The sequence below is a fragment of the Ictidomys tridecemlineatus genome, chromosome 6, assembly GCF_052094955.1.
Source record: "Ictidomys tridecemlineatus isolate mIctTri1 chromosome 6, mIctTri1.hap1, whole genome shotgun sequence".
Lineage (NCBI taxonomy): Eukaryota > Metazoa > Chordata > Mammalia > Rodentia > Sciuridae > Ictidomys > Ictidomys tridecemlineatus.
Genome location: NC_135482.1, coordinates 86,482,233 through 86,501,265, shown reverse-complemented (window position 1 = coordinate 86,501,265; position 19,033 = coordinate 86,482,233). Strand labels below are relative to the sequence as shown.

Here is a 19,033-nt window from a genome sequence, read left to right as displayed (position 1 = left end):
AAGCAGATCAGAAGCACATTAGAATTCATTTATGCTCAATGAGTCATGAGAATTATGTACAAAAACTGTACACAGTAGCTTGGAGATATATGTGGATTTGAATCAAATCACTTCTTCAATACTTCAGAGATTTTCAAATTTATGGTTGCTACTGTTGTTATTTTATTTTGAAATGGAAGCCTCTCTTGATATTTCTCAAACGTCAAGAAAAGCCCCATTAGAAAACAAAACATAGAAAACAAGACAAAGAATCCAGTATGTGGTAGAGATGGGTGTCCCTCCCTGATGCTTGGTCTTTTCCTTATTTCTGGAAGTAATAAATGCCTCAAGGAAGTCAATGGTACAAAAGCTCTCTAATCTATCGAGACTCTTCCCACTCCCACCCCTGAAATCAAGAACTACACATATCAAGCAAATTTTCAATTAAGGGCATTTGGCAAGTATTTATTGAGTGTCAACCAATCACATACCAGTTACTCTATGAAGTGTCGGGCCAAAAATCCTGACTTTCACTTCAGTGTTTTCTCCATTAAAAGACAAGTGTAAACGAAGACATTTATTTTTTATTTCAACTGTAAATAGTGTGCAATCACTCAGTGATGCAGTAGCTGCCTAAACTGTTAATACAATTTAACTGATTGGGCACCAGAACTAGAAGGACTGGGATTGATTGCCTGCTAATTAACTATATGCCTTAAAAAAAAAAAAAAAGAATACAAGCCCAAAGAGATGGTCTCAAGTATAAATTTATTTTATTCCATTAAATGATGAAGCAAACAAGGAGAGAACAGTTCTTTGGGGGAAAAAAAATGTTACTGCTGCTGCTTCCATCTTTATTTCCCCAACCGTATGAAAATATCTGTCATCTATTTTTGCTGAAAAACAGGGAAAAGTTGATTTCAGAACATCCCTTTATTCCCAGCATGGCTCCCTTAATTATCCCCGAAGGCTCCTTAGTGCCTAGTCAGCTGACATTTGAAGCCTCTGAACTAGGGTAGCCTCACTCTACCTGTCTGATCATTTTCTCCTCTGTTTCATAGTGTGGACCACATATATTGGACTAAGAATATAGATTAAAGATGTCCTACATACGCATGTGTGTAATTCTTATTCCCACTTCTAGTCAATCTCATCTTCTGGAATTGGAATTCACATCCTGGCTACCCCCATAGAAATACCTACAGCATTGCTATCAGTCACACTAACTGGTGATTCAAGACACTCCGCATCTTGTACCGCTTTACTTCCTATAGGTTTGTATGCCTGCTATGATTTGGATATGGCTTAAGTGTATACCTCATACGTTTGTGTGTTTGAAGTCTGGTCCTTGGTGATGTTGGGAAGCGGGACCTTTAAGAGATGGAGTTTACTGGGAAGTGACTAAATTAATCCGAGACATTGCCTTGGAAGAGATCATATGACCCCAGTATCTTTCTGGCATTCTCACATATGAACTCCTACCCTGATGCGCTTAGGCCAAGAGAGCCCTCAGCAGAGCTGAGCCAACCATGCCCTCAAAAATTGTGAGCTAGCCAGGCACGGTAGGACACACCTGTAACCCCAGCTCCTCAGGAGGCTGAGGCAGGAGGATCACAAGTTGAGGAAGGCTTGAGCAACTTCACACAAAATAAAAAATTAAAAAAGGGCTAGTGATATAGTTCAGTAGTAGAGTGCCCCTGGATTTAATTCTCAGTACTGCAAAAATGTGTGAGCTAAATATACCTCTGGTTTATAAAGTTATCCTGCCTAAGGTATTTCATTATAGCAACAGAAAATAGACTAATAGAACACTCATCCTCTACAAATGAGAAATAAGCCTCTTGAGGGTTTGAACTACTGCTTATAACTCTTACTACAGTACACACATACATGTTTTTATTGATTAATTCAATGATTGATTCAACCCATCCCCAATTCACCTGGAGAAGTGCCATAATCTACCTAAGCAAATGGAGCAGAATTGTTCATGCTTTTAGACAACGGGCATAAAAGTTTAAAAGCTTGCTGAATGACAGCTGAGTGAACTCATTCAATTTTTTTTGAGACTCTAGCACACAGGAGTTGAAAAATTAAATGCTACAGAATTCAGGAAAGTAAGAATGCAATAGGGAGTGCTGAAGAATGTAGTAAATGGAGGAAGTGTGATCAAACTAAAAGGATCAGGAGTTACTCAGACCTTGTTGACAGGCATGGGACCTCAGGCTGCTAGTTACTCTTACTTCTTTTGCTAAGTAATACTAAAAATTCAAATATTAATATTAATTTTCTAGTTTTAAAATGTTGACATATATGTCAAATTATTTTTAACAACAACAAAAAAAATCCATTTGAAGGGCTTATGTAGGCAGTTTGCACAGTCTGCTGTAGACCCAGGTGGGCCCTGACAGACTTAGATTTATTCAAAGAGTAGGTGGTCAGAGATGAGTATAAATCTTAAATTATTCAGAAAGCATAGGAAAATACATATTTCAGGGACTTTTAGCCAAAGATTGGGAAATACTTTGTTCTCCTTGCCAAGCTCAAATGAATTAATCGTTTCTTCTAAAGTAACTAGTTAAAAAAATTTTCAGGATACAAAGTGACAGGAAAAAAATCAAAAGGTCTCCCTAATATCTGTTTAGAACAACATTAATATTTAGATATTATCCACAGTGATTTCTCAGACCTCTCTCCTTTGCTGAGGCCTCTCGTGTTTGTTTTGTAACCAAACTTCCCCATACTATTGCAATGTGTGTATTTGTTTCACAAGATATTATGGATTATCTTTCCATCATAACTTTAATATAAACACAGTATGAAACTGTACAGGTGACTCACAATTTAACCAATTCCTTAATGTTAAATGTCTTACATTGTCCTCAAATTTTTGCTGTAATAAACAACACTGTAGTAAACATCTTTGAGTTGTGATGGGTTCAATAAGGCAGGCATTGAGGATAGGGAGGGAGGTCTCACTGTATTGTCTCCTTTGATGTGGACAACAAAGTTTGCTTCATTTTATGTAAATAACCCGGCAAAAATGTCTTCAACACCCCCTTTCAAAAGAGCTTACAATCACTAACTCATTCCAGATAGGATTTCTCTTGCTGCTACTTATCCAAAGCATCACCTTGAGCACTGATCCATTTGTTTCCTTGATATAAATCCACAGACATGGAATTAACTGGTCTGGTGATAATCACATATTTGAGGCTTTTAATTCACTCGGCTGAATTACACCAGAAAGACAGTACCAGGTGCCCTACACCAGTGTGCCAGCAAACACCTCTGCCTCAACTTCCTAACCTGGTTTCCTTGAAAAAGCATGGGTCACAACAGTAAAAATCAGCATCTAAGTATCCATTCACTTCCATTAAAAAAAACTCAATGGGAACCTGTTTACATGCGATTTCCACTATTTGGGAACATCCCAGCACAGAGATTTCATTATGGTGGAATGGTTTTTGTGGTATATTAACCTGATAGAATAGGCAGTGCCCCCTTCATGGTTAAATTCTCAGACTTTGGCTTTAACAGGTCTGAGTTCAAATTCTGGATTGGGATCACAGTGTGGAACCATTTCATTTAAGATCTCTAAGGGGGCAGGAGTTGTGGCTCAGCGGTAGAGCACTCACCTAGCACGTGCGAGGCCTTGGGTTCGATCCTCAGCACCACATAAAAATAAGGAGGCTGACTCTTAGTGGGGAAGGGAGGGGGGATCATGGGAGGAATAGATGAATTCTAGATAGGAAAGAGGGGTGGGGGGAAAGGAAGCAGGCAGGGGATTAGCAAGGATGGTGGAATGTGATAGACATCATTATCCACAGCACATGTATGAAGACATGAATTGTGTGTCAAAATACTTTATACACAAACAGAGATATGAAAAGTTGTGGTATATATGTGTAATAAGAATTGAATGCATTCCACTGTCATTTATTTTTTTAAAAACTCAATTAAAATAAAGTAAAATAAAGGTATTATGTCCAAGTATAACTAAAAAATTAAAATATTTTTAAAAAAGATCCTCACGGGGTAATATAACCCAAAGCATGAAACTGATGTTTCCTTCAGATATTCTCATTTTAAAGACATGATATAATCTACAACATTTTACTACCACTATCTTTAATATGATAACTATTTGCCTTTTCTCTCCAAGGTTTCCAAGACTTCACTTCATCCACCACATGTCTTGTAAATCTTTACCACTAAATGTTTGTTTCCCTAGGCCCAAGTCCTCATCTTTTAAATCCTTCCTTGCTTCTATTTGTTCAAGATGCAAAAGGTCAGCAATAAAATTATAATATGCCCTAAGAAGCTAATGACTATAATTTACTCAATTTTGCCCTGCTATGGTATGACTTTTGAATACTGCAGAGCCTCTTACAGGGTCACGTTCCTGAAATGTGATTACAATCGGAGAAAGTAGTCTCAGGGGATTAATTTCTGTTCTTTACTAATTTCAGAAAAGTCACAAACTTTTCCATCAAAGGATGATTGTTCTAACTGCTCACCCTGCACACTCAGTCTATGCCTAGAATCTGGCTGAAACCGTTTTCCTCTTTAGAGTTCCAAGGGGTTAAAAAAAAAAAATTATTGCTGCCTCTGGCAAGAGGTTGTTTGGGAGCTTTATCAACTGGCTTGTTTCCTAAACATATCAGCTCCATAGTGCTACAAAGACACGAAAGTGTTTTATTCTACCAGCTGAGGCAAGATAACTAGAAAACAAGCAGGAAGACAGTATGTTAAGTTAAAAATACAAATCATTCACATTTGTTTCGTGGGAAAATTGGTGCAGGAATATCTGATGGTAAGAAAACTAAGCACCAAGGCCCCAACTCGGGGGCTCACAGCCTGGGAAGCCAGGGAGGAGACCTGGGAGTCGCTCCTTCTTCTGTTCCTTCACTGCACACTGCCAGTGCCATCTGACTGCAGGGAGGGCAGACAAGCTGACTGTGATTCTAAATCTTCAGAAAGAGCAGCAATCTCTACCTTGCAGAGTTTCATACCATTGATTTCTTTACAACACCTGAGACCCTGTATTGATATAAAACCACACAAGGGTGACGAACGGCCACTGTTCCAAAAGGGGCTCATTAACCAGGCACAGTGGGGCACACCTGTAATCTCAGTGACTCTGTGGGCTAAGACAGGAAAATTGCAAGTGTGAGGCCAGCCTGGCAACCTAACGAGACGACTGGAAATGTGGTTCAGTGGTTAAGTACCCCTGGGTTCAATCCCTAGTACCAAAAAAAAAAAAAAAAAAATGGCAAGCAAGCAAGCTTGTCCAGGACAGCCTCATCAAAAGGGGTTCACTGTAACCCATTCCAATCATCTCCAGAGTCCCTCTAAAGGCTTCAGCGTAGTACTTTACCAAGCTGTTTGCTTCCAGTATAAGGATTTCTCCTTCCATTCTCTAATAATGACCTCCAAGTCTCTTTATACCAAAACACAGGCTGTGCGTCTGCCAGGGTACAGGTGGTGATGCATACAGCAAAACCAAGCAGCCCAACTCAGTTATTCCTTCATTCATTCCACTAAAATGTATTAAATCTCTATTACCTCCCAGGCACTATGCTAAGAACTGAGGTACTACAGTTCCCAACCTCCCCCACACGCCCCCAATTAAACACTGCCCGGGGCACTTCCCTTGTAAGGAGAGAAAGAAGCTTGAATCAACTACATTTCAATATGAAGTTGCAAATGAGAGGTAACTGGAACTGTGAGGAAGGCCCCCCAAGGAAAGGATAAATGTAAATTCACTAGGTAAGAGGATGTCAGACTCTTCCAGGAAAAGGGGTACTGTGTTAAAAATCTCTGTAGAAGGAGAGAGCTCCTTCTACAGGAGAGGCTGAGCCAAAGCCGGAGAGGCAAAGTGTGACAGGGGACTCAGAACACTGTGTAAATTGATGCTGGAGCCCTGGGAACAGGCCAGGCCTTAAGGAGTCTTGTCTTTATCTTAAAATCAATGGGACGATAATCAAGAATGTTAGGCGAAGTGACAGCATGATCTTACCTGCATTTTACAAAGCTAATATTACTCAGGCTACATGGTGGGAAATGGATCCAAGAGGAGGCCAGATTAGACACAACATGCCCAATTAGAAATTTTTGGAGAATTGTAAGCAAGGGGCCACTGTCACTTTGAATAGGTTAGTAAAGACAATGGTGGAAAATTTTTAAATGGATAGAGAAAGAGATGGAAACTATCTTCACAAACTTGAAATTTTCCTTTACTTCTGCTGAGGTTTGAATGTCTCCTCCAAAACTAATGTTCAGTGTGGTTGCCATTGCAACAGTATCAGGAGGTGGGGCATGGAAGAGGTGATTAGGCTATGAGACTCCTCTCTCATGAATGGGTTAATGATGTTATGAATGGAGTGCGTTTGTTATTACAGGAGCAGTTAGTGACCAAAAGGATGAATTTGGCCCTATTTTCCTTCTCTGTCTCACATGCCATTTGTCATACTCTTAGACTTCCTAACCTTGAAAAACATAAGCTAAACAAACTTTGTTTATAAACTACCCATTCTGTGGCATTCTGTTATAACAGCAGAAAATGGACTCAAAACAAGCTCCGTCAAATGACAATTTCTTAAGAAGAAAGTGTGTCTAAATGTGAATAAGAGCCAAGCATGGTAGAATACACCTGTAATCTAAGCGGCTTGGAAGACTGAGGCAGGAGGGTCACAAGTTCAAAACCAGCCTCAGCAAATTAGAGAGGCCCTATGCAACTTTTGAGACCCAGTCTCAAAATTTAAAAAAAAAAAAAAAAGATGGGGGATGTAGCTCGGTGGTGAAGTGCCCTTGGGTTCAATCCCCCCAATACTTAAAAATAAAAATGAACAAGATCTATAAAATAAAAACAAAATAATAACTGCATATCCAGTACCAGTGTGATGGCTTGACTTTAAAATTGTATTATACAATCTTTTCATCTCAAGATTAGGATGAAATTCTGATCACCAAGAGGTTACTCCTGATATACCATCCCAACTTCATGCATTACCATTCCCACATCTTTCCTCCTCCATTGCTGCTGTTTACATGGGGCGCAATGCAAGTCCTTCTAGCACATGCAGCAGCTCATTTCAAAGGAATCAGACTCATGCCAAGAGGAACAAAGGCTGTGGAAGAAGAGCCTTCCATTCTATGTTCTTTCAGCACAATTTCACTTAACACCTTCTAGGCCATGACCAGGTGTTGCCTTCAAGATGCACACACACAAAAAATGTGAATAAATAATTCAACAGTACAATAAGAGAGAGATGCACAAATCTGGGAGAAGGAAAAAGAACTTTTTAATCAACATGCAGGGCAGTGAAGATTTGGAAGAGGGCTCTGGGAAGGTTTTTAAAAGATGAAGATACTTTAGCTAGATCTCATAATTCATCAGATAGGCAAGGAAAAGAAGGATTTCTGGGCTGGGGGAAGACCATGCGCAAAAGTGAAGAGGAAATGAAAAAAATACAACTTGTTCTGGAAAATTCAAGTCCCTTGGGGAGAAGAAGGTGGATAGGAGTTGATAAGGTTATAGTTACATGTTCAGATCTTAAAGACTTCATGTGCTATCATAAGAAGTATGAGCTTAATACTATAGGTGGCAATCAGGAAGGATTAACTGGCCCAAGTCTGAACCCCTGCAAACAGGAAAAGGCAGTGGCCTTCTGTAACATTCCAAAGAAATCAGCTATGGAGGGCTGGGAATATAGCTCAGTTGGAAGAGTGCTTGCCTCACATGCATAAGACCCTGGGTTCAATCCCCAGCACCACAAAACAAAAGAAAGAAATCAGCTGTGGCCCAATCCTGGTCAGTAGCAAGACAAATCCCAGTATTCCCATGGCACTAGGGAAGGTGCTAGATCTTGCCCAACTGTGAGCAGGTATTTTGAAACTTTTTCTAGCTAGTTATGTCATTGAACTATATCTGCAAGGCTTGTATCCCAGCTGCTAATCATGGCTATTGGGACCTTCCATCAACTCCAAATGTGGAGTTGATAAAATGAACTGAAGCCAAGTCCTGCCATTTCTCAGTACTATTCTATCACAGTCTGTGAATCATACCATGAGGGGTGTCCCAGCTGTTTCAGGGTCTTCCTCCTGGAGTCTAGAATGCATAGTATGTCAAGGTTTTTAAAACAAAAAGGCAACAGAGTATCTGCTAGCTGCTACTTGTCCCTCTCCATGAGGCTTCTCCAATGAGATTTGGTGGGTGTGAAGTCTGACAATTTGCTCAATGTTTACAAGGCAGGTGGTGAGGACTTAAGAGAAGTTCCATAAACAGTTTCACACTTCATAAAGACAATGTTGGCAGTAATGGAGCAGATGCTATAGGGAAGCAAGTTCATAATGATGAAACTTTTCCAGAAGCTCTTGAATGAGTCCAGATAACAGGTGATAAACTTTGAACTAACTCAGTGAAGTTTAAAGGGAGGGGGGCGGGGTGGAGCCAAGAGATATTTATAATAAAATTGGGTTTGGAGAGTAAAATTCAAATACAAGATGCAGGTGTGCAACTCAAGTGGCCGAGTAGATGGTAGTGTCATTACCTAAGAGAGAAACAGAGGGAATGAAGCTGGGGAGGGATAGGATTTAAACTAGAACAGGTGGTAACGTATAGGACATCCAGGACTGTATATAGTGGGAGCAGGGACTGGGTCTACTTTTCCTCACCATTATGTTCCCAGGAACTACTATAGTGTCTACCACACAGTAGCATTTGCTCAATTGTGACTTGATGAATGTATTGTGAACATTGATTTTACATAGAAGCATCAAACTCCTGGGGCAGCAGAGTTATGCTGTAATGGGGCATATTCATTTAGTTGACATGTCCTACAAATGCAAAAGGCAGTTCGTGATGCCTCAAATCCTTATTTTAAATTTAAATTCAACTCTGATTTTCGTTTGTAGATTCTCAATTTATACCAAGTTTTATGGCTTATAAACAAGTATTTTATTTTTTTCCTGAATGCATAAATATCATCTGTCTATAAATTTTAAAAAGTCTTCCAACAATCCCCATGTCAGACATCTGGACACCTCTGCAACCCATAGCTATTCAGTTCTTACTTGCCGAGGATATTATAGTAAAAGTCAATGAAAAAAATCAGGAAATTTATAAATTATAGCTCCAGAATTAACAGTATTTTGTGAATATGCTATCCTTTGAATAGTAGATTAAACCCAAGATGTATGTGATAAGACTAAAGTTTAGAAATAGAAAAATTCCAGGCAAAATAATCCAATAATACATATTTTATAAGGGATTGTTAGTGCTCTATTAATAGCAGAGCAACACCATAAAAATTGTCAAATTAATATAATTTGCAACTTCCTTTCTATCAGCATCTATTTATTTTTTCCTTACAAAAGAGTTAAAACTACAAACTTTGAGTCTGGGCACATGAGAAAACTGAAATTTAGCAAGAAAACTAATATGCATAAGAATTTTCAATTTATAAAATGATTTGCCTTGAAAAACACTTTTATTTCCTTCATAGCCAACAGGTGTTGACCCATACACCATCCATCCTAAAATTTCTTCACCACACTTATTCATTCACCTACTTTGCTAAAAAGCTGACAATATTTCTTTTTCTTTCTTTCTTTCTACCCTCCCACCCCATGCAAGGGCACTTTACTACTAAGCTACATTTCCAGCCCTTTTGATTTTTTGTTTTGAAACTGGGTCTCACTAGGTTACCAAGACTGGCCTCAAACTTGAGATCCTCCCACATCAGCCTCTGGAGTTGCTTGGATTATAGGCATGGGTCATCACAACCAGTCCAATATAATTTCTTAATTAACAATTTACTCAAATTCTCTTCCACTTTAGCTTCCTATGTACATTCAGCATCCATGGAGCTACAAATATCAGAGGGTAAGAACCTCATGTTTTTGTCTGAAAATTTCTACTGCTTTCTCAGACCTCATTCTTCAACCTCTATGTACAGCCTGAACCCATATCTGGCACAACTGCAAGTTCAGACTGAATCTTGGGAAGTATGGGTCAGTCAATCTTGGTCTTTAGGGAAATGATTTGGGAATGCTCACCCAGAGGTGTGGGAATCACCCTCAAGTTATCTTAGCATTCTGGCCCTGGCATTAAATTATGGTTCTAATAATTTAGTTTATAGCCCCAGGATGTCCTTCCAGATTTCCATCTCCAGCACATACCAATTTCCTATAACTGTGCTTCAGTCATGATTCAAAATCAGTCCCTAGTTTTGACCTCAGTACTAGGGACCCTCATCTTGTTCACTTGAGTCTCTGCCTTGATACATAGTAAGTTCCCAAACCTTCTACCAGCACCTCTGGAAGCTGCCAGTTGCCAAAATTTCCAGCTTTAGAGACTGAGAACTTGAAGTCAACTGCTGTAAATAGATCTCTGGGTGTAGCTCCATCCACCCCCCAGGTTTGGTCTCTACTTTCTGCATACAATAGGCACACCATGTTACTCCTTATAACCTTCTGGATATTGCTAGTTTCCTATGATGAGACTCTAAATACCCCTTTCTGGCTATGGGCTGAACTTCCCTTTAGCCCGCTTGCCTACTTCTCTATTCTTACACCCACCTCATTTCCCTCACTCCATTGGAAAACCCAAGCTTAGAATGAATCTCTCCAATCTGTACAGAAATTCAGAGCATCAAAGATAAGGGAGTATAACCAGTCAGGCCAGGAGTGAAGAGGAAACTACTGTGCTATCTCGAATGTTGTCTACAAATAATTGCCCAAGGTGCAGAAGGAAGATTATGAATCAGAACAGATACAAACACTGAGAAAATATCCTCTGGGCCTATCTGTGCCTATTTATCCTTCAACCAAATCAATTAATCCAGAGAAAATGTAGAATCGCTATAATACCTCTCTGTGAGTTAATCAAATGTATCTCTATGCATTTAAGAAACTCCTAATAGCTAAGAATTACAAATGAGTATTTAATAGCAGAAATGAAACAGAGGCTTCCTGGTATCCAAACAAATGCTCAAAGCCAGATTTAAAAAAAAAAAAAGGATGGAAATTCCTTTCTACACCTGGACCTTTGCCAGTAAGTAAAACTGAGATGAAGAAACTAAGCAAAGAAGATTTTAAAACAAAAACAAAAAACACACAAAGATGCACCAGCTTTTGCTGCAGGAAAACACCCTGTCACTGAACCTACAAAGAGGATGTTATATGGACTAGAAACTCCTCCCGAGAAAAGTTATCACTCCTGTCAGACGTACCAGATGAGATCTGACTTGGTGGTAATTGATGTCATGCATCCTTTTCAATTGTTTCCAGGAAGCTGGAAGCCTGAGCCATAATCAGTCTCTGAACTAAATTTTACACACTGTCAAATACTTTATAAAGGTCTCTACCATGGCAAGACACACTATTCCTTAAATTTATTTTTCATTTTGTTCCCAGCCATATGCAACCTACACATTTTCATTAGAGAAAGAGCTAAACTTTTAATCATTTCTCAATTCAAAAAGCAAAGCATCTTCCATTTTCCTTCAGTTCCTCTGCTGGACAGCTCCACTGCATGACCTCACCTATAATCAGTCATTACCCTTCCTGATGAGGATAAGAGATACTTGGAAGTCCTCGGATGATTCTCTCTCCTCCTCCGTTACAGAGCAGTTTGAAGAACAGGGCATACTAATCCACTGTTTGTAAATGTGAGCTTACTCTGCTGAAATTTAATAATTTATTTCACATTATACTTTTAGTTTATCCTAATTATTATCCAAATATAATGACACAACTTTATAATTGGCAGAGTCTGTAGCCTTCTCCATTACCACTTGGCATTTCCCTAAATCCCAGACTCAACAGATTTATTTCTTTTCACTCTCCTGGAGAATTGATTTCACCCCTTCCCTAGTGGTGTTTTTATTTTCCTCCATCAGTTCCTGGCATTACCAAAATGTCAAGGAAATGCTAAAGTCCATAAATTCCTAGGCAGACAATAAGAGTAATAATATTATCATGTGCTTGTTCAGAGCATACATTACAAAGCACTATTATAATCTCATTTTAATTTTATTTCTCAAAAGAATAATGAAATATGAAGACCTGATATTATTCATCCTGGTTTACAAATTATAAAATTTAGGAGGTAATGGTTGCATAACTAGGGTCACAAACACCAGAAAAGACAAGCACAGAACTCAGATCTTTAGACTCCATTTTCTGCTTACTTCTCTAATGTTGGTATTCGGCCAAAATCAACAGGGTAGATTATCTGAATTATTCAGTGGTAATAGAATCATGTTCTGGATTCCTACAATAAAAAAATGTGCAAAAGACAATTTTGCTTCCCTCTAAGAAGCTGGACTTTTCCTTTATACAAATCAAAATAATATAACTGCTCTTATTTCTCCTTTCAATGTGGGCTACTGGGGAGCTCACCGTCAAAGGGAGACCACAGTATTGCAAGGGATTCTATAATCTGAATATCTATAATCTGTATTCCCCTCCAAATAAATGCAAAAGAAAGTAATTCATTTCTTCTAAGGATATTCTTATAAGGGAAGTGAAATACCCACAAAATGGTTTCAAGTGACTGAGTGATAAGAATGAACAACTAAGCCCATAGAACGCACATTATTTAAAGAAATAAGTAAGACAATAATCAAAAGAACCTCTGAAATCAGGTCAGGTTCCACATCCCAGCTCTTCCAGCCACCTGCTCTAGAACCTGAAATCAGGTACCTCATTCCTCTCCATCTTCATTTCATCCATGAGGAAACACTAACAACAACTCTAAGACAGAGTGAGATATAACGTGAAGAAACTGAGGCAGACAGTGTAGGTTGGCAAATGCAATGCATTTTCCTAGAGTTGAAATGCTAAACTTCCTAGCCTCTCCTGCAGCTAGGAGTGCCCGTGTGACTGTCTCAACCAATGACACACAAAAAGCATTCTGTCAGGATTTGCTCTTCAGCCTCTTCCTTCTTCTTCCTGAGGAATCCTGGATCCACAGTGAACATTTCCTTGGTCACCAGCTAAGGATGGATGAGCAAAAGACAAGGGTTTGGGAGCTGATGGCACTGTGTAACCAGATCCCACCTTGAATAACCGCCTTCTAATTCCTTATATCTCTTGAGATAAGTAAGCACTTGTGTGGTTAAATCCCTGCGCCAGCCTCAGCCTTCTGTTAAAAGCAGCAAAAACAAGCCTAACAACATGGCTTGACACAACCCTGACAAAGATCTCTGCCCACCAACATTAGTCCCTTAGTTTCCTTCCAGTTGAAAAGGCATGTGTTTGGAAAAATGATTACAATAACAGTGTTATTATATAGTATGATACGAATTTCACTAGGAGAAAAAAAAAATTTCTGGGAGACTCAGGAATATCCAGGAGCTCAGAAAGTTCTACTAAGCACATTTGTGAAAAGAGGGAAATGTGTGTTTTCATTTTAACAAGGCCACTTTGAGAAACTCCTTCAAAATGTCCTGCTGGATATCCCGTGGGCCAAGGAAGCGGCAGGGCCAGGCCAAGGGGAACATGACAGGGACCCTATGGCCAACCTATGTAGCTGGCAATGAGTGACTGAGGGGTGCATTAGTGGCTGTTCTGATATACTTTACATTTGGCCCTTGGGTGAGGATTCTGAGGAGACTTAACTGGTGGAGTCTATGATAGCCATCACGTGACTAGGCAGCACAGTGCTGGAGAATGGTGAGTCAGCCATCTTTTTACTGCACCTAAAGGAATATTTTTTTCAGATTATATCAGCACAGATGTGGTTTCTAACATTCCTTGCTCATTTCCAAGGAAACTCATGCACTTCCTGAGCAATGTATTTTAGGCCAAAATAGACTTGATTCAATAATTCCTGCAAACCCTGGACCATGTGGACTTAAAAGGGACATTCTTTGGCCACACAGGAAAAAAATTAATCCTAACCCAGGGGATGTGGTATTCTCAAAATGAAAACACCCCATCACACTGTCCTCTCCAAATACACACTTGCATGCACATGCACACACACACACACACACACACACACACACACACACAGCACATCTTTTTAAAGTTCTATGTGAAAGTTAAAAATGGCTCTTCACACTTAATAATACCAATGAATATTTCACTGAAATATATTGGTAGAGATTTTTTGATACAGCTGCATTCAAAAACTCCAGCTTAGTCTCCTATACTCATGCAAATATATTGCAGTGTTCCAACCCAAATTGGACCTAGACAGGGAACCCTTGGCAAAGATGAGTGGATGGAAATGAATACTGCTATTAGGTGGGCAGCACTGCACTGGCCCCAAAATGAAAAACTTGTTCCTCAAAGGCTCACAAGGTGGTACTGGGATCAGCAGAGAAAGACTTTCAAAAAAAAGTAATACATACAAAAATTTAATAATGAAGCTATAGGAAGCTGCAGAGGGTCCAAACAAGAAGCAATTGACTACTGGTAATAACAGCACTTCAGTGTGACACCTCAAAGTACCCTGGGGCCTCCTGAGGATATACAGCCCTGAGCAGGACCTGTTTACATTCCTCCATGTACAGAGAACCTTTCTTCTTCTACTGCATCTTGGCAATAACAACAACGACAATAATGATGGGTGAAAGTATGCTAAAGAATAACAACAATAACAATGGCTGACATGTGTTGAACACTTAATTGGAAAGCCTAAGGCAATGGTGCATGATCTCAGTTGTAGAATGAAGGACCAGGAATTATTTTGCTGAAACTTAGGAAAGGGGGGTATGCTTTGTTCACACCCACAACACTACACCTCACCCATTCACCTGATTTCTGTGGAATCTGCACACTCTCTTTTCTTCCCACAGGGAATATGAATGAAATATATCAATCAGCTGGAAACTTGGTTTGCTTTGAACAAACTTAAAAGCAATCCACTAACAAATAATAATGAATGAGGGCACAGAGAAATATTTCATCATTTTTGTGATGCAATTGCTTTTCTAGAATTTCTAAAAATTGATCATTTCAAGATCTCAGCAGAAAAATACACATGTAACTTTAAAATATCTATGCATTGAATTGGTTTAGCCTCTTGTAATGACTGTGCACATGCAGAATGATGCAATGACTCCTGGTTCCTAAGGATAAAAAGCATTTTCCTTTGTTATTCAGGAATGGTTCTTTGGTCTTGCAACAGGCAAAGAGAGATACGGAATTCATTTGCACACACTTTGAAAAGGAAATTTTTCCTAACCATGCTACTGTTGCTGCTGCAACTGACAGATAAGATGGGAGGCTACTTTCTATGTCTTTAATCATTTCTTTTCTTCAAGCCTATTTTCTAGTATAAAGTTAAAAGTCAGTTGATATAACTGAAAGCCCTCATTTATAGAGGGCCTCTTTTGAAATTCTTTTTAACATTTTTCTCCTTGTTAAAGAAGATCGTTTTCTTATCTCTGCTTCATTCCATGGCCGGTTGCTATCCGTTTTTGTAGATGGAAGATACTGTGGATTGGCATGCTCAAATTCTATTGCACCTTCCTTCCAGCTTCCTGCTGAAGCTTGGTAGTCAAAAACTGCCTCTTTAGGACTCTATGCATCTAGTATTTTAGATGTAAATTAATCTTTACCTATTAGATGCACTTAAAGGAGATTTGGAAGGAGGAGGAGAAGTGAAGCCCTCTGTTTTCCTTAGAGGCAGTTGTGGCCATAGTAATGGCAATGGCAGGTTAGAGTATCCTAATTCCTAGACCACAGTTAATGCAGCAAATTTAATCTTTTTTTAAGGGTGTGATCATCGGGGATTGAACTCAGGGGCACCTGACCACTGAGCCACACCCCCAGCTCTATTTTGTATTTTATTTAGAGACGGTCTCACTGAGTTGCTTAGTGTCTCAAAGTTGCTGAGGCTGGCTTTGAACTCACAATCTTCCTGCCTCAGCCTCCCAAGCTTCTGGGAATACAGGAGCAAATTTTTGAACTCAATTATTCCAGGAGCCACTTCTTGACTCCTACTTTTCATTTTCTTTTTTTTTACTTTTCTCTCTCTTTCTCACTTTTTCTTTTTACTTCTTCATTCTTTCAGTGATTTTTTTGAGTAGGCTTATCCCTCATGTGAAATATCTTTCTGTCAAAAATACCTAGGGAGATTTCCAAACCTTTCGTAAACCCTGACAAAAATAAGCCTACTCTTCACTCCTCAGGCTCAGGATGTACCTTATGAACCAGCACAGCATCAATACCAACATTTATATAATGCTTTGTAGTTTACAAAAGTACATTGACAAGCAGTATCTGAACTGGTCCCCACCACCACTCTGTGAATAGATGGAATAGGTGCTGCTCTGTCTGTCTTAGAGATGAAGAGAGCTGACTCTCAGAAGAGTTAGGTGATTTATCCAAGGTATTTAATTAGTAAGTGGTGCAGGCAAGGTTCAATTCCACATTTTATGACTCTTAGTCATTTCCTTTGACATTAGGAAGTCTCCCAAGAGCAAGTGGATAATGGAGAGAGAGAAAGTACACAAATACTAGCAATTAATTAAACCTTCTAATTCCTGGTTTTAAAAAGGTATCACTACACACACTCTAAAACCATTCCATTAGACTAACACACCTAAGGATGAGCTAGGAAGTTTGGGCTTTTTTATAGACTGTGACTGTTTTGTAGGAATTATGACAAGTAGAATCCGTGTCTGAATTTACAGGATTCCTCCTTCCATGACTCGTTGGCTATTTATTTATAAAGAGCCATGAAAGGTCAGTCCCATTTTCCAACCCTGACTGTTAATCCTTTTGGTGGGATCTGACCAAACCAAGAGTGACTAGAGGACTAGGGAAGGCCAAGATTGGATTCCCAATTTCTCCCTAGTGGCAATTTTCACCCTAATATCCTCTCCCCCTGAAACTACGGTTTCCTAGAATGCAGATTTACTACCCACGGCTCCCCCCACCCACTTGCTGCCTAGACATATTCTAGTAAAGCATTTTATTTCAATGCTCAGGAAACCAAGAAGAAAAACATTAAGTAAGCAAAGCTTGATTTAAACCACTTCAAAAGTGGTCAAATTGAATTCTTTCTCTCTATACCCACCACTCTTCCACTTCTTAGCAGTAATCTAACCATAGGGTTAATGTTTGAGAGTTCTGAGGAGCAAACATCTCACCATATGGTCCCCATTCTTTGAAAGCAACATCAGTCCTAAGAAAACATTCCACTATCACAAATCCTCACGACCATTCCAAGGCCAACCTCTCAGAACACTAGAATTCCACAATTCCCTGACCAATCTCGGCTTACTGCCTTTGGTTTCGTCTGACTCAAATCTAAAGAGCTAGGAACACTGCAACTCTACTGCTCTATGCTATCTTCCTTCCATCCTTGCGTCAAAACCTGAGGTCTTGACATACACACACGAAAACAACAAACAGAAGGGAAAGCATTTAAAATTAAAATGAGGACAGAGAAGATGAAAAGAATATCCATTGGGTTAGGCAAAATTTCCTATGATATCAAGAATTATGAGAAACCGTCAAAATGAAGGAAAAGAAAAAAAAATCCCACCTCTATACTAACCTGGGGAAAGAGAGAATACGTTGAGTTGTCAATGGTGAATGAGTATAAAAATTCCCCATCGTACCACATGCTCTTCCCCATGGGGGAATTCATTTTAGTCATAGCAAAGAGATGGGCGGGGTCACAGCAGTCTTCCATTTGTTTCCTAGGAGAGAAAAACAGAGAGAAAAAAGAACAGCAGGTTAAGTGAGCAGCAGATTCATTCACTTGTCATTCCCACAGAGACGTGCAGCCTCGCCTCAGTGCCAACTCACAGAGGCATCAGCGTCTCCACGGTGATTAGACTACTATTAATTCACTCTGCCAGCCATTGAAAGGCATGACTGGAATATTTCACCATTAAAAAAAATTTTTTTTTTAAAAAGTTGAAGAAAAAAACATCCACTCTCAGGTGCAGCTGAAATATGCCTCAAGGCATAAATAATCATACAGCTGTATTGATTGATTCCAACAGCCAGGTCCAGAAGACTTGGGGAGCTAACTTTGTTGAACGTTGAGCTATTCAGGTGCAGCAGGAGCTCGCCTGTATCTTGCTTTAATGGTCTGGTGGTCAAATTCAGTGAGCGGGGTTTTCAGGACTTGCTCAGGCCACATGGGCAGAAGAGCTGCCTGCTCAGAACCTCTCCCTGTCTCCACCCTGAAGGAATGCCTGTAAGGAATCAATGGCCACATACCTGTCATGCACCAGGGGCCTTCACAGATATTTTTCACTTAATTTTCATGGTAACCCTGGACCTGGACCATGTGAATGTTGTTTTTTTCAATAATTTATCTTGGGTCATATAACCAGTAACGAGGTAGGACAAAGCTTCATTCCCAGGTCTTTTTACTTCAACCAGGCTATAGCTCTCATCTCCAGACCAAGCTAAACTTGCCACTTAGCACAAAGTGCTACAGGAGATTCAGAAGAAAATTTCTGTCACAGACATATAATAACCTCTAACTTTGTCTAGTACCTGACAGCTTACAAGTCACTTGCACGTTTGTTTATTTGTTTCTTTGCATCCTCAAAAAAAAAACAAAAACAAACAAACAACTAAGAATACAGGGATAAGAGACTGGCTCAAGTTCATTAGGTTAATAAATCTTTTCTTAGTTATTGATCAAATGTGTACTAGATGATGTGGTCTCAAGTTCACATTTCTTCTTCCATTATCACCATGCTCAGGGCAATCATTCCTTGAGTGGGTGAAACTAAATACTCAATAAAAAATGGAAAATATCACATGCATAAACATATTTTTTAATCCAAAAGTTACAGCAAATTCATAATACAGGTTTTTCTATTATAAATTTCCCAATTCTTTCTCACCCAGAATGCCTCCCCATCTCTGTTATGCTCATCTCTGGAGGGTAGCCGATATGGAGCACAATGTGAAAATATGCATGCTTGTTCCTCATGCCTGAAAGGTGCCCAATCTAGCTCAGCAGCCTCACTGGCAGTCGCAGCTGCATCAAAATCCACATTAGTGCAAGTACTACCAGCAGCCATCACAGTCATAGTATAAGAAGGAAGAATGACTTTTAGTTTTG

General features: G+C 39.4%; 1 protein-coding gene across 1 annotated transcript in view; it reads right to left on the bottom strand.

Annotated features, from left to right (window-relative positions):
* The window catches only part of St8sia1 (ST8 alpha-N-acetyl-neuraminide alpha-2,8-sialyltransferase 1), a 132,282-nt gene that overhangs the window by 66,773 nt on the left and 46,476 nt on the right, over nt 1–19,033 (bottom strand). Inside the window, exon 2 of the mRNA XM_005328902.4 lies at nt 17,501–17,645. Coding sequence (XP_005328959.1) covers nt 17,501–17,645 — 145 coding nt within the window. The remainder of the gene's footprint in view (nt 1–17,500; nt 17,646–19,033) is intronic.